Source organism: Misgurnus anguillicaudatus, chromosome 9 (genome assembly GCF_027580225.2).
Source record: "Misgurnus anguillicaudatus chromosome 9, ASM2758022v2, whole genome shotgun sequence".
Taxonomy (NCBI): domain Eukaryota; kingdom Metazoa; phylum Chordata; class Actinopteri; order Cypriniformes; family Cobitidae; genus Misgurnus; species Misgurnus anguillicaudatus.
This window is the reverse complement of record NC_073345.2, coordinates 32,650,560-32,667,749: the sequence shown is the minus strand read 5'-3', so window position 1 is coordinate 32,667,749 and position 17,190 is coordinate 32,650,560. Positions and strand designations below refer to the sequence as shown.

Genomic DNA, 17,190 nt, shown 5'->3' with positions numbered 1-17,190 from the left:
TTGTAAATATATTCACATATGTCATTAAAAAGAAAACAGCCCAATCTGAAAAAATGATGCTTATTACATCACAGGCATCTGACTGCCCCTCCACTTTAAAATAATTGGCCACATTTTTTGAGTGGCAGCAAAGTCAGCCAATCAGTAATGAGATTGCAAGTTAAGCCAGTAGGGGGAGCCAAATAGGTGCAAAACCACTTATTTAAAATCCCCCACCCTAATAGAGCTATCTGAGAGAGGTTTTTAGGAAGCTTCTAAGGGTGTTTTCACATCTGTAGTTCGGTTAATTTGGTCCGGACCAAAAGCAAAAAATGATACATTGTAACTTTTTTAGCAGTTTTGGTTCCATTTCACACCACACTGATTGCTCTGATCCGCACCAGTTAAAACAAACCAAAATTCTGTCATGTGATAAGATCAACATCACTCATTGGCCACATGTATTTGAACGTATTTCCTAAACTGCTTCTCGATTGGTCAGAATCAACTTGCGCAAAATTCCAACAGAACCCCCGGAAGTAAACAAAAAGAAAGATAATACAGCAGACACCATGGACAGACGGCTGCACGCTGTAATTATGTCTCAGTGGTTGTTATACATAGTTTGTATACAGCACTCTAGACAAACCGTTCATTTTCAGAATGAATCGTGAAAACAACGGTTTAATGCACTACAAACGGCAAAGACACCAAATTTCTGAGGCTCCGCCCGCACCTCCTCACAACTCCAGGTATTTCCGTAAACACCCCATTCAATCATTCTATGTCACCTTTAAACAAATTTAAAGAACAAGTTCGGCATTTTACACTTAAAGCCCTGTTTTCAGATTGTTTATGATGAAATAGAACGGTTTTGACTGAAATTTGGACATATGATGCTGGCCCGAGAATTTTCGGGTGTTCGTTACATGACCTCCCACCTCTACAATGGCTGCATAGGTACACTGGAACAATCCTTCCTAAAATGCAATAAACTTTCGTTTACAAAGATGTGAAACTCACCAAGTGGTTAGGGGTGTTCACTGATATGCTCACACAAAAATTACATTACATTCTTCCGCTGAGAGCTTGAATAATAGACACTCCAGCCCAGTTGGTGGCAATAATCCACCTTTGCCAATTGCAAGAATACAAACAACGTTCATGGCGCGGAGTAATACCGTACCACACAGCACATCTAATACAAGTCAATGGAGTTGGAAAAAACAACGATAAAACCTGTTGGAAAGTGTCTTTTGTGTGAGCATATCAGTGAACACTCGGTGAGTTTTACATGATGCCATTTAATTGTTTTTTGTGGCTGATAAAAAATACAAACAAATACAAAACTTATGCCATTTATATTTAAAGATTTAGAGGATTTAATAAAGCAATAAGCCCCAAGAAGCAGTGAGTTACCAGTGCATTTTATAAAAGCTAAGGGGCATTGTTAGGGGCGGAGCTTATCTTATCTTATGATTAAAAAAAAATGTAATGCCTTCCAGAAAAAAAATTATTCTTTAAATATATAAACATACAATAAATTAAATGAAAGAACAGACCCTCCACTTTCAAACTAAAAACTTACCTTTCAAATTTTGAGCAAAAAGCTCAGATAATTGCATTTTGTGAAGGCCTTTAGATTCCGAGCGATGATCGAAATTAGCTGTGCGTTCACACCAGACGTGAAAGAGGCGGCAAGCGCGAGTGATTTACATGTTAAAGTCAATGCAAAGACGCGAATAGGCATCCTGTGGCGCGGCACAAACGAATTGAGCATAGTCACGGGAAACGCATGGGTTAAAAAAATCTGAACTCTGGTGGATATTTGCGCCACGTTAACCAATCAGGAGCTTGCACTAGTAGTGACGTGATTACAGGAAGTGAGGGGGGGGGGGTTGCAGAAGCCCCTCCCATGATGAGAAATTTTCATGTGAATGTCTTAAATTACTAGAATTTCACACGCAAATGAAGCGAGTAAACTCAAAATGTTTAAGGCAAGGCAAGGCAAGGCAAGTTTATTTGTATAGCACATTTCATACACAGAGGTCATTCAAAGTGCTTTACATAGAAATGAGAAAACAATATATAAAAGAGAAAAAAGAAAATGTAAAAATAATAGATACACAATAAAATCACAATAAAAACAAAGACACATGAAAATTTAGAATAACAATTAAAGAAAATAAATGTGATTTTAATAAAAACACTTTAAAAAGGTAAAAAGAATAAAACAGAAGTAAAAGTGACCTGAGTCCAACTTCGCATGAATGGCGCATTTTTGCCACCTCTTAGGCGTCTGGTGTGAACGCACAGTTACACAGAGTTTTTGTGGATACTTCAGTGTTTATCGTTAGTTGTTTAACTCTTTCCCCGCCATTGACGAGATATCTCGTCAATCAAGAGAAAACGCTTCCGCGCCAATGACGAGTTTTTCCATCTTTCCGCAATACCGCTATTCTCCACTAGGTGGCGCCCTTCCGCAACTTTTAAACCCGGAAGTATTGCCCTATGGCAAGCTGCTGCATATCCGTGTCTGTTTAAAGATCGCTCTGAATGGGAACTCTATGAAAAGTCCGTCACAAAAATGGAATAATCTCTGCTTTTTGCTCAAAATGTGGTGTTTTTGCAGAAACCTACCCATATTCAAAAGCTGATTACAAAAGAACTACTCAAGGTGGGATGAAACTTTTTTTTTGTTTGAAAGCAGAGGGTCTGTTCTTTCATTTGGTATATTGTATGTTTATATATTTGAAGAAGAACATTTTCTGGAAGACATTAAACTTTTGTGAAAATCATGAAAAGCGCTGGCTGGCAACTTTTTTTAAAAACGCTGGCGGTGAAAGAGTTAAGATGGCCACCTGGATAATAACAGAAATATTAAATCGGCTTAAAAACTCCTCAGGGAAGCGTTTTCTCTTAATTGACAAAATAACTCAACAATATTTATTGACATGAAAAAAATATTTATTACAGGAACGTTTCGATCACAATATTTTCATTAGGCATACATACAGGTAAGATCTTGTGACTGAAACGTTGCTGTAATAAATTCTTTCATTTTTGCAAGCTAATAGTGTTTTGGATACCTCTAATTTATTTTTGTACATGAATAGACTTCATTCACTCTATCTTACACACCTATCCGGGACTTACAGGTGTGCGACGGTGTTCTTGCCTATTTTTTATGAACATCAGATCGTAAAAACTATGAAAGAATCCCAAATATATTAAAGTACATTCTGGTTCTATTTTTGACAGAATGCCCACCACATTACTATTCAAGCTTCACCTACGCAGTCTCACCCCCTTTTCATCAAAATTATAAAGGCGACGGAAAAGGGTTTGTCATTTTATTCACCTCCTAACAGACCAAAGATGGATCTGAACATCTTCATTGTTCTCCTTTTTACTCTTTTTGCTGGAGGTACAGTAGACTCAAAATCGTATTTAATGTTTTATTACAAATATAGATAATTGAATGCTTCTCCTTCATTCTGTTTTTTTAGGGCACTCGCTCAAATGTTATCAGTGTTCAAATGACACAGGTTCTTGTGCAGGTGTAGAGACGACGTGTAACACTACTAATGCGATATGTTCAAGTTCAACGTCAACAGGCTCTTTGGGTGAGTTCAGTATGATGGATTTTAAGCCTCTGCTATGTGAGTGGTTTTTTGGGTAATAAAATGTTTCTTAAAAGAAACCTTTCTTTGTTTGTGTGAGGTGACTAAAACTCTGACTTGAGAGTAAAGACATTTGTGTTATACTTCATTTCTAATTTTCCTATCCATATACACTTCCATTCCTGAAAAAGGCTAAAAAAAAATCATATATAAGGCACTAATTGTACATGCTGTGTTGATTGTATCTTAAAAGGGTTTACATCTTTCAAATCCCAAGAATCACAGCTTTCCAAAGATATGTAACATGCTTAGCTTTTAATTTTTAAGTTGTTGTATGAAGTTTTCTTTTAAATAATGCACTGTTCCTCCCACGGTACACTGGCAAAAATAATGGTATAAAGCTGTAACTGGGGCTGTACCCTTTAAAAAAGATCCTAATATGTACCATTTAGGTACATAGGTATATTTGAACTGCCAATATGTACTTTTTAAGTACTAATAAAGGTGTACCTTTTTGAAAGGGTATTGTCCCAGTGACAACTTTTGTACCTTTATTTTTGAGAGTGTACATTGGAGCGCTAAGGGGTTAAAGATTTAGGAAACTTGACTGAAATGTTTATCATGACGAGGCAGTCAATAAGAGCCCAGAAAAGATGTAAACTTTTTCAATGCTATTTAAAAAAGTCCCGAGCTAACACATCAAAAAAGCAGCTTGATAAAATGGTTTTGCAAATTGTACTTTGTAGACCCTATAGAATACAAAATCATTTTGATTTATTTTGGATCTTTGTAGTTACAAAAAAAAATTCCCATAGTTAAAATTGTATTATTCAATAGTTTTGATGAGTTCACTATTATTCTAAAGTGTGGAAAAATATGAAAAAAGGACAAAGCGCTCATCTGCTCATTCTAATATATATATATTCATTCATTATTTAATTTCCATAATTTATATTTCAGTTGTTTAATCTTTATGCTTCACAACATGTCCCATGACACTATTGAAACCTTCGAGACACAATACTTCTCACACACACACACACACACACACACACACACACACACACACACACACACACACACGCACACGCACACATACTTTTATCTCCATTGGTCAAGCATTGTGTTAAGCATAAATCATTTTCTGTTTTAGGTAACATTATTTCTACCATACAGTCAAAGGATTGTGACTTAATACAGAACTGTGGAACTGGTTCCTTTAACTTTGGTAATAAAAGGTTAGCTTTATCGACCCAGTGCTGTAGCACAGACCTCTGTAATACCAAAGATGTCCCAGGTATTGTCTTTGATATATAGAACTATATATAAGCTTAAGCTTAATTGTTGCAGAAAATTTTCTTCTACAGTTGCCTCTAACTATTACCTAAACTGCTGCAAAGGGCGATGAAGGTAAAGTAGCATTGCACAAAATCAGCTCAGACTCAGTCCCTTGTCAGCTGTCTTATGCTGCGTACACACCAAATGCGAATTCCTTGCTCTAAATTACTCATGGGATTTAACTTCGTGTTATGCAATTTTTTGCTTGAGTTTAATATTTTCAATTTGCGCGAAGACGCGTTTGAGGTGAATAGCGCGTGTTTTTGCAGCCATCGCGCCGCCAAATTATTTAACAATTTTAGCGATTTGCGCAGGTGGATTGCATACAGGATCAAAGCATAGACGCGAACTCGCGCAATGCAATGCGAATTACATGAGTTCGCATCTATGCTTTGATCTACTTGCGCAAATCGTTAAATTCGCGTTTGGTGTGTACGCCTCAGGGCTACATGTCATACTCTAGCCTGGAAAACCCAGACAACTTCTGGCAAATTAAGATGTGCTCTGCAAGTATAGTCTGGCAAAGAGGCCATTCAAGCCCATTTCTAATGCAGAGAAATAACGGCACCAATCAGAAACGTTGGTTTACACGATGACGACAGCGCAGTGACGGTGAAGCAGATTTTGTACATTACAAAGATGGATGCCACCGTGGAACATCACTTGTTCGAATCAGCTATCGTGTCTGTTTTAAGCGATTTAAACTTTTCCTTTTCGTTAAAACCTGAGCAAAGAACAACACTTGAAGCCATCATATCTAAAAATATATGTTATCGCTGTCTTACCAACTGGATCTGCAAAAGTCTGATATAGCTCTGCATACGTCATCATCTTCATCGCTGTGATTAGTTTTAGGTCTATCCAATTGGACACAGAGGCATTTGAGACGTCCGTTGGTGACACCCCTTTGGAAATGTTTTGTCTATGAAGCTTTGCCAGACCATAAATCGGTTACTGAGAATGGTCTGGTTTAAACCAGGCTAGTGCATCTCGTCAGTAAAGCCGGTTCCTTGATTAGTAGTAAATCGCCATCACCTGCTTTTAGAAATAGTGGCATTTACTAAACATATACATAGTTTACTGACAAGCTAGGCAATATCGCATTCATTATCACGGGTGATACGTCTCTTATAAGGAAGGGGTAAATTGCCCCGATTCACTACTAATCAAGGAACCAGCTTCACCGACGAGATGTGCATGACAATCGCGTGCGATTTATCGTGGAGCCCTATGCTGTCTATAACAGCTATTTGTCCAAGAAGGAGAGTGATGCATGCACTGTAAAAAAAATAGCTGTAATTATGCAGCTGGTTGCCAGTATCTTACCGTAGAAGATAAAGACTGAATATGTTTCAAGTTCATTTAATTTTGAACAAACTGTTGCCAGTAAATAACATAAATGTAAAATCTACAGTAAGTTACTGGCAGCTAGTTGCCAATAATAACCAGTATTACTGTAATTTCTACAGATTTTTTTTACAGTGTGTATTATCAGATAACCTGGCCTCCACAATCACTAGATCTAAATAAATCTGGACAATGAAGAACAACTCTGGGAACTTCAAGATTCTTGGAAAATCATTGACTGAGAATGACAAACGTGCAAACTGTCATCAAAGCAAAAGTTGGCTACTTTGTGGAATATTCTGGCTTATTAAACACACTTTTGTTGACTACATAATTCCATATTTGTTATGATATTATGTCTGCATAATGTCTTCATTGTTGAAAACAATTAAAATAAAGAAAAAACACTGAATAAGGTGTGACTTTGGATTAGTGTATATGATGACATATATTATATGCATGGTTAATTTTTTAACTTTTCATTTCTTTACAATAGTAACTTCTGTGACAGCTGTAAAAGGATGTGCCTCTAAATCTATGTGTAATGTTACAACACAAGTGACTCAAGGTTACGTGGGAATCTCATGCTGTCAAGGGAATCTGTGTAACAGTGCTAAGAGCATCACTCAGCACCTCCTCTTTCTCTTATGGCCGTTCTTCTTCTACATCCTGATCCATTCCATTTAAAAAGTGTGAAAGTAACATAGCTTAAAAATGAGAAGCTTTATGTTTTTAAAATATACAACTTATCACCGCAACAACAAAATGTTTTATTGGAATAAAATGCTTTATGCAATATAGCTTGAGATTTCATTGCATTATCTTTGATGTTATTTTAAGGAAAAATTAGATACTGGGATACATATAAAAAACAAAATAAAACACGACATTAAATACCGTCCATAATTGGACAAAAACTATTTGATTGGATGTAATGATGATATTGTGATTTTAGGATTAAAGCATCTGCCAAATGAATAGCGGAATGGTTGTGTTTTCTATTATTCGTGCAATATTGTAATTTAATAATTTCAATAAATTATTTAAAATAAAGGTTCTTAAAAGATCTTTTATCGAGTTGTATGGTTCCAAAAGAAATTTAACATCCTTTCTGCTGCACAAATAGGCTTTTGAAGTAGAAAAAGGTTCTAGTCTATAAAAAGGACGAAAAAAGCCATTTTATTTACCACAAACACTATATAAAAAGTTGTATAAAAAGATTGTCTATGTTATATTAACTGTAAAGCATATATATATATATATATATATATATATATATATATATATATATATATATATATATATATATATATATATATATATATATATATATATATATATATATATATATATATATATATATATATATATATTGACTACATATATATTCTATTTGTTTAGTTATTTTTGTGTTTTCAGGGTTATTTCCTATGCAGTTGTGTCTGTTTTCATTCTGTGATTTTTTTTTAAACTTCCTTATTATTGCATCAACAACAATAAAGATTTTTTTGTGCTAGCTTAGTAGTTTGTACTTGCGCTGCCAATAGTTTTACTAGATCACCCACAATACATGAACCCATCAATCAAAAAATAAATGTTGTCAGCACCATATAATCAGTATTGTAATACATACAAATAATCTGTGTGTAACTCATGTAAGACGTATATAATACATCTATTAAGCATCAAAAGTTATGACAGTTTTGATAAATATGACAGAAAATATGACAAAGATCCACCTGAAGGGCATTTGATAGGGGTGTGACGAGACACGTAACCCACAAGACAAGACATCAGATTAGGTTCATGAGAACGAGACAAGATTTTTACACTTTAAGAAATGATAAAATATATTAAAAATGGAAAATAGTCTTTATTCAACTGAAATCACATACAATTGAAATGTTTTAACTAATCTAGAACTGTCAAACAATTATTTTAAGTGATAACGAAATCATTTCTTATTGAGTAAACTTTATTAAAGGGTAATCCACAATCATTCGTCCATAACACACACAGGTACCCAACACAAAAAAATACAAAGTAATAACAGAAAAAACCTTGGGAGGGAACGGGAAAAGATACTGGCTTCGCTGCTGAGTGACAATGGCAAGACTAAGCAATGCATGAGAAAAATGACTGGCCTTAAATAGGCTGGTCATTACAAGGTATAAGTGATCCGAGATAATTAGTCCATGCAAAGGGTTATTATGGGAAACGTAGTGAAGAATGATGTTGAATGTAAAAGACAGGAGTGCCCTCTGGTGGAGCATGAGGGCACTCCACCTGATAAATGTTATACAAAGTGTATATGAATGAAATATAAAACATGCATATAAATATGAAATGCAAACAGACAACAGCAGTATTAACTGTTGCAAATGTGCAGAAGTGTTTAATCGGGGTGATATTGTCTGACTGGCTAATATGTACATAGCAGGTGTAAAGTGCAATATGAACTGGCAATAACTGGCTATTATGTTCAATATATAGAGTAATGCAGACCTGCATCAGGCTGATGTTAGGAAGAAACATTAAAATGACATTTAAAATGTATAGCTATTACTTAATTTACCAGCAGGTGGCAGCAGATTATTTTGTACTGTAGAGAAATGTGCTGACTACTGTAGACTACAACTCCTTATTTTGGCTTTCAGAATGAGAAAAATTTTTCCCAGAATGAAAAATGAATTATTGAAGCATCACTGACCTACCAAAAACATAATTTAATTGCATAAAAAGATATTTTGCATTCATATAATATATTTTACCAGTAGTGCTGTTAGGGCTGCACGATTAATCGTTTTTAAACCGAAATCGCGATGTGAATGGATGCGATTTTCGAATCGCAAGAAATGCGATTATTTCGATTCAAAACTATTAAATATAACAATCATCTAGTACGCAGTTTTTGACAGTTCGCTTCATGCGCATTTTACGTTTGATGCAGTTTAAACCAATAGAGTGCATGAACACTGAGGTGCTGACTACACGTCATCACACCATTTGGAAAACATGAGCGCGAGCAGCAGTTCAACTCCTCAACAAAATGTACGGCCATATGATTTCCGCGATGCCGAAAACACGGACAGAATCGCGAAATGCATACACATGGAATTAACTGCACAACGCGGAATGTCATGAAGTTGGCAGATTTTGGATTCAGTCATTTTAAAAACGCATTATAACTCATTAACCGGCAAATGAAAGGACAGAAATGCGCGAAAACATTTCCCTTTTGTGTAATGTTGGACTTAAAGAAAGGTGTATATACGTCCGTTTCTCGTCATGCATCGCAAACAATGACAAACGCCTCATCAGACTATAAGCAGGTTTCATTAAAGCCCGGAACACAGCAGACGAAACAGGTACATTATACTTTCTTGCACGCGCACATCTGCACCGCTTTGAATATTTACAGGCATGAGGGTTCATGAAGCGCGCACACAGAGAGCAGTCAGCACACGCGTGATCACTAAACTTAAGTTTTCTTTCTTGTCTAAGTGAACATAAACAGCTGGATGTTTATCAGTAGGCTATATTGAAGCAGAGCAGTTTAGCTGTCTTGTGTCTTAAAGTGACAGTAACCTGGTGCTTTCTGTGTCAGAAATGTTTATTAAACCAAAAATTTAAATCACTTCTTACTCTTAACTGAACAAGCTTCTGCAGCTCCACATTTAAAATCCTACAGTGAGGACTGTGCAGTGTTTTATTTGTATTTTTTGCTTATGTTAAATCATAGATTCTAATAACTAATATATTTACATTTATTACAGATGCCTGAAAGTAAAACAAGATGAGTATAGTCGTATGATTAAAAGAAAAACTAAACATTTGCTTGTCAGATGCATTGTTGTAGTGACAACCAAAATACATTGGCCTATATGTTTTTTAAATAAAACTTTCACAAAAAAGAAATTAAATTGTATTTTTTTTAATGTTCTTAGATTAAAAAAAATAGTTTGTCTGCAGAATAGCAAAGTCCTGCAGACAACTTGGTACAATGTTTAAGAGGTTTTAAATAAACAGTAGCACAGCATCTTTCTTTGGTGCTATTAAAACCACCACAACAAACCTGGATGTACCTCTTTTATTATATACTAATGAATCGCACTTTAAATCGCGAATCGCAATTTTGATCAGAAAAATCGCAATTAGATTTTTTCTCCGAATCGTGCAGCCCTAAGTGCTGTTAATTTAACATTGTATGTTTATTTTTTTTTTTTTACTTTTTTATTTTTTTTTTTATAAATATAAAGACACAAATGTTGGTTACTCTATGGAAAATAAAACCAAAATCAAAACAACCAAAGAAAATGGTTAAGTTATACAGACCCCAAAAAAAATTTTTCGTGCTGGTATATATTTAAACCTTGAGTGAGAACCCGTTCAATCAATAACCGAACTTTGACCAACAGACTGACCATGAGTCATGACACTGCGATGCTTGTGTTAACATTAGTTAACATTACCTAAAAATGAACAACACTTCTACAGCATTTATTAATCTTAATTCATGTTAATATCAGCATTTACTAATATTTTTAATCTAAAGGTTGCTAATATTAGGTGATCCTGCACATACATGAACTAACATTAGCCAAGATAAGAAAATGCTGAAAAACTACAGTATATTGTTCATTATGGGGCAGTTTCCCGGACGGGATTAGACTAGTCCTAGACTAGTCCTAGACCAAAAAAATGTAAGAGCTGTCCAAACTGAAAACAACTTGCACTGACATATCTTAAAATACCTCAGTGCCCTTAGTTTTAAATGGGACATTTCACAGGACTTTTTAAAGATGTCAAATAAATCTTTGGTGTCCCCAGAGTACGTACATGTAAGTGAAGATTTAGCTCAAAATATCATATAGGGGCGGTTTCCCGGACAGGGATTAGACTAGTCCTAGACTTAAACACTTTTAAGAGCTCTCCAAACTGAAAACAACTTGCACTTACATATCTTAAAATACATCAGGGCCGTTTGTTTTACCTCAAAATGCACACAGGTAATGTTTTTAGTAAGGCATGTTTGTTAAAACTAGTTATATTTTCTAATTAATCTAAAACCTAGTCCTGGATTAAGCTAATCCTGGTCCGGGAAACCACCCCATAGATAATTTATTATAGCATATTTAAATTGCCACTTTGTAGGTGTGAGCATAAATGTGTCGTTTTTGGGTGTGTCCTTTTAAATGCAAATGAGCTGATCGCTGCACTAAATGGCAGTGCCGTGGTTGGATAGTGCAGATTAAGGGGCGGTATTATCCCATTCTGACATCACAAGGGGAGCTGAATTTCAATGTCACTGGGTTTGTTTTTTTTCACATTTACTATGTTGATAGAAGCACAGAGGACCCAAGTATAGCACTTAAACATGAAAAAAGTCAGATTTTCATGATATGCCCCCTTTAAGTCAAAATGCACAAGTAATGTTTTTAGTACGCCATTTTCACCAGAAAGCTGTTTAAAGGCCACACTTTAAACTTACCCTCACGATTTCTACCAAAAAAAAGTATATTATTAGTTCAAACCTGATTTTTATTTGTAACAAAATAACCAAACAACTGATTAGACATAACTGTAGCGAAGTGAGTGAAAACAATGATACTTAGGCAAACGTCAAGTGTGTGTTTGCATGAGAGAGAGAGAGAGAGAGAGAGAGAGAGAGAGAGAGAGAGAGAGAGAGAGAGAGAGAGAGAGAGACGCCCATTGGCAGTGCACTCACCTGATTGCGGGGTCTGGATCTCGTGCTGCAGCAGTGGATCATTTCAGTCGTGGCAATGAGAATGAAGTGATCTCGTTCTCGTCTCGTCCGCTTCACCTGTACCCATTTACACACGCGGCTCTCTGTCCCTCAGAGCATCGCCATGACAAACAGCAAACCGATTGCGGTGGATCGCCACGTTCTGCTGGATCTGATCGGTGGACACGGTGCCGTGGTCGTCGTAGGGATCATTGCTACACTGTCGGTATGCGCTGCGTTTCTCATTTACCGATCCGTTAGAGGTCAGCGTGGGAAGGGTCGCGTGAATAACGGTAACGACACAACCGCAGCAACGGAACATGGGACCTCGGCCCGGATGAGGAGAGAGAGGGGAGATCAACCTACTGAGACCGAGTCAACAGGTAAAACCAAACAATTGTTGAACCGTCATCACCTGAGGGGGATGTAAATGTAAATTGATCGGTCTTTCTCTCTGCTTTCTTAATAATCGTGATACTGTGAGCGTGCACGCCACCAACACGCGCTCATTCATGTGAGTTGCTGACATTTCTAACGTCGTCACAGAGTCAAAGAATGTGTTCGTGATTTTATTGTAAAACCACGCGCATGTTTGCATTTCTTGACAGATATCGCCGAAATGCACACAAATCACACTTGTCTTTGACTATAAGACGTGATTTGATATAAAAAGAAATAAGTACCTGTCAGGGGAGTGACCCTCGCTGTTTTAGTCAGTCAGAAAATCAGCCAATCAGAAACGCTCTCTGGCTGTCAATCATTTAGCGTTTGCCGGTTTACTGGAATCGAATTGGTTGATATAGCTTCGGGGGGGCGTTATATTGAAGTTGTCAGGAAAAGTTAGAGATGATATCAATTTTTTGTTTATTTTCAGTAATGATAGGCAACTATTAATATAACAAATTAAAATATTATGGTTTAAAATATTATTTAAATGGTCGTTTTATGCACTGTCCAAAAATCAATTAACTTGGATTATTCTTACATCTTTCTTACTTCTATTTACCATGTTTTTACTATATTTGTTTTTTGCAAGACATCAAAGAAACAACTTATCATGGTACGTGTTCCAGAAACATGCTATTAGTGTTAAGTGTACCATTCATGATAATGCTACATTCCAGACAACTCGGATTTAGGATATTTCCCACCTCAACCCGGAAATGATGTCGGAAACACTTTTTTAGTATTTTTTATGTTTTGATGTTAGAAAATAATTAAAACATTAATGTTTATGTGTTTAATGTTTACAAATTAAACATTAATGTTTTAATGTTACTAAATTCTTTTAATGTTAGTTCTTTCAGGTGGGAAAATTCCTCAATCCGAGTCGCAGTATAATCCCTACTAAAAAAAAACAGAATAAACTGGTTTAAAATGGCAGTAGCTGGTTTAAGGTGGTCCTCCCAGCCTGGCAAAGCTGGTCAAGCTGGTGGGTCATGTGGTCTTCCAGCCTGACCAGCTTAAAAAGTGACCAAAACCAAACTAGACCAGCTTGCTACACCAGCAAAACCAGCTAAAAGCGGCGAGACCTGCATAAGATGGTGAGCTGGTTTTAGCTGGTCTCCCAGTTTGGTTTTAGCTGGTTTTGCTGGTGTAGCATGCTGGTCTAGCTGTTTTTTTGTCACTTTTTAAGATGGTCTAGCTCAGTGGTTCCCAAACTTTTTCAGTGTGCGGCCCCCCTTGTAAACGATGCATTCCTTCGCGGCCCCCCAAAGAAAATTTGTGACAAAAACTGTTCTAAAACTCTAAAATAACTATACAAAAAGTAGTGCTTTTGGTTAGTAGCCTTGTTTTTTTTAGGTTTAATTACACAGAATTAATGTATTTCATAAAATGTCATAAAAATGGGGCCCCCCTGGCACCATCTCGCGGCCCCCAGTTTGAAAACCACTGGTCTAGCTTATGCTGGTTTTAGCTAAATCTTTCAGATAGTATATAAAAGAAAGAAAAACATACATTTTTAAAATCACAGAAAAAATTGAATAAATCTACAATAATTTTGCTAAAAGATTTCAGAAATAAATTTTTAACACCTTGAGCATATAATGTAGCTAATGGTTTTTCACTTTCTTGTAGGAGAAGATCAGGAGGCAAAACAGAAGACGTGTTGCGTTGAGTCAGAGTCTAGAGATAACATAGACCTCTTAGCAACCAATAGCAGCCTTCTTTCTACTGAGGTATCAGAAAAAGACCTGAATGAAAGCACTCTCAAGGACTTGGAGGAAATTACAGATGAGCTCCTTACAGAGTTGGAACCTGAATCAGAAGGCAAAGCAGACTCTGATCTTGATCAAAGCATGGAAATGGATCCCGATAAACCCGATGATAACCTGGAATTTCAGCATGAGGATGCAGGTCGTGAATGTGTGGAAGATATCTGTGGTAATGTTAATGTACAGTTCACCCAATTAGAGTGCCAACATGAGACCGGTGAAATGGTCAAAGAGGAAACTGAGGAACATTTGAAAGATCATGAGCCGGGGTTGAACGGAGACACGGATGAGCCGTCTGAAACGGAAAGCGCTCGAGAGATCATTTCTGAGAAACATCAAGATGCTCTTACAGGTAGACCTCAGGATGATTTGCACAGTCACGTATTCACTTCTCAAAGCAATTATTCTTCAGAGCAAGCTGCAGATCCATCCAATTGCAGTAAGAACAGATCTGAGGATGGCCACAAAACATCAACCGTGGAGGAAATGGATAATACAAGTTTGAGAAGCAAGTTTGAGGATCACCATGATTGGCGTTTCCCCAGGACAAAAGACTTGGATTGCTGTTGCTATGATAAGAAAACGGATCCGGTAGGAAACAATAAAGGCCAGCCATGGTTTCACTGTGGAAGCCCGAATGTGGAGACTCCAATCAAGCATGAAAACCCCAGCAACAAGTTTGACTATCCCACCGAGCCCCTGCAGAACTACCTGGGCTTCCAGACGGATAATTCCTTCATGGGTGGATCCTCCACGCGTGAGTCTGTTGACAGAAAAGCGGATGGTGCATCAATGGAGAAGAAACAGGACAAGAATGAGATTAGCATCATGGACGCCATTATGGACAATAATGAGTGGCTGAATGTAGGTGGGCCAGAGTTCAAAGATCTTCCTTGGTTAACTGCAACCAGTGCATCGTCCATTGATGAAAAACACACAAATAGAGAAAAAGAAGTGGTGATGGTTGCGCTAAAGGACAGTTTAGCTAAAGATGATGAAGAACTGGCAAATAAAAGAGTAGCAACTGTCCAGCCCTTACCACAACAGGTTCACATTACATTCAGAGTTCACTACATTACGTACTCTTCCAGCCAGCTGGTGGCTGTTACGGGGAGCCTGCAGGAGTTGGGGGCTTGGGAGAGCTTCGTTCCGCTCAACAGAGCCAAAGATGGGTTTTGGGCCAACACCATCACCCTCCCCGTGGACAGCCAGGTGGAGTGGAAGTTTGTCGTGGTGGATGACGGAAAAATCTCTCGCTGGGAGGAATGTGGTAACCGTCATCTTGTTTTATCTAGCCATGATGAAGAGCTACATCTTAATAAGTCTTGGGGATATATTTGAACACCTTTCAACTCTATATAGCAATAATAATCCATAGTGCATTACCTTAAAAAGCCAATAATATATTGTAATATTAATTATTCAAATAAAGCATGAGGCTGTGGAACTGTTAATATAGCAATAAGGTTATATAATATTACAAATATGCACATTTTTACTTTTAGCGAACAATGTGCTTCTGTGTTCAATTTATTTACAAGACTACAACCCTGTAACAGCAACAAACCAAAATTTCATTTTGTGCGCAAGGAAAATCAATGTTCTTCCAGAGATCGAGATCAGTTTGTTGTATAACAACATATCTCTATTCTCAGTGCTATTGGCAGATTTGTTAAAAATCAATAATGTAAAGATGTATTATTTTGTTTACTGTTTAGATAATGTTATGAAACACATTCTACACAACCGTGCAAACCGGTACAAGGGCGATCAAGTGTGTGACAGTAAACCGGATGTCTTATTATTCAGTAACAGTTTAACTCGCCGGATTATCATCACGCTGACATTAGCAGATATTAAAGAGAAAATCCACTGTGAATGTTTATGCAAATTACATAACGCAACACTGAGAATGAAACACTGACACATTTTACAAGATGAAAATCCAGCTCACATACATGCTTGTGCAGAATATGTTTCAGACATTGTTTAGTTGTGAATGCTTGCGAGTAAAATGCTATTTAACCAGCAAAAACACTTCATAGTTCATTTGAAATCTGCTCTGGTGGCACAATATGTTAAAATCCTGACAGACGGTCAGCTTATCCTATTTTAAATCTCTGCTTGGACTGTCAGCTACTCCTTAAAATCACAAGCTTTACAGATCCAGTCTGGCCTTCAACTAAGTGCCAGTAAATTTTGACTGTCATCCTTTACTGAGTTCAGGTGATACTTAAGATCTTTTGAATCGATTACATTGTTCAGTTCTGCTACAATGACATTAGCATGTCTAATGATGCCAGTATTTGTTTGTTTGCCATGTTTTGCCCTTACCGAGATTCTATGCTGCTTATTTTGAGGTAAATATCTTAAGTAGCAAAACAACAAATACATTTTTTTCACAACAATGTTTGCCTTAAAATGATTAACATGTGCTGCTCACACTTTGTACTAAACTTTATATTTGACTTTTAGCTTTTACTGTTATTGTTTTTTTCTGTGTATTTCAGGTGTAATACTGTTTCTGACCCTTAAACTTATGTTTACCTGTCAATCAGTAGCAAATTATTTAATCCAATAAAATGAATTGTAATATCTTCAATGAGTTTGCTCGTGTACTATGGCATCAAATGCACACACTATTGCTCACGATTAATGAACAAATACCCCACTTAAAGGTGTAGTTCACCCAAAAATGACTCCAAACATGACATATGCATTTCTTTGTTCTGCTAAATAACAAGGGAGATTGTAACCAAGCAGATCTGGGGCACCATTGACTTGCATAGTAGGGGGGAAAATGCTATGGAATGGTTCCCAGAATCAGTTTGGTTACAAACTTTCCTAAAAATATATTTTATTAAAGAAGACATATCATGAAAATCTGACTTTTTCCATGTTTAAGCGGTATAATTTGGTCCCCAGTGCTTTTATTAACCTA

The 17,190-nt window shown here is 36.6% G+C and overlaps 1 protein-coding gene across 1 annotated transcript; it reads left to right on the top strand.

The window, feature by feature from the left end:
• Nucleotides 1-11,993: 11,993 nt before the first annotated feature.
• stbd1 (starch binding domain 1) lies at nt 11,994-16,851 on the top strand. Its single transcript, XM_055179379.2, has 2 exons — nt 11,994-12,416; nt 14,113-16,851. The coding sequence occupies exons 1-2, from the start codon at nt 12,158-12,160 to the stop codon at nt 15,588-15,590; spliced, it is 1,737 nt and encodes a 578-aa protein (XP_055035354.2). The 5' UTR covers nt 11,994-12,157; the 3' UTR covers nt 15,591-16,851.
• Nucleotides 16,852-17,190: the final 339 nt, after the last annotated feature.

Excerpts from the sequence above, each read along its gene's own strand:
- stbd1 (XM_055179379.2), top strand. The coding sequence starts at position 12,158 with ATGACAAACAGCAAACCGATTGCGGTGGATCGCCACGTTCTGCTGGAT. Across the intron at positions 12,417-14,112 it reads TACTGAGACCGAGTCAACAG|GAGAAGATCAGGAGGCAAAA; the intron begins GTAAAACCAAAC and ends ACTTTCTTGTAG.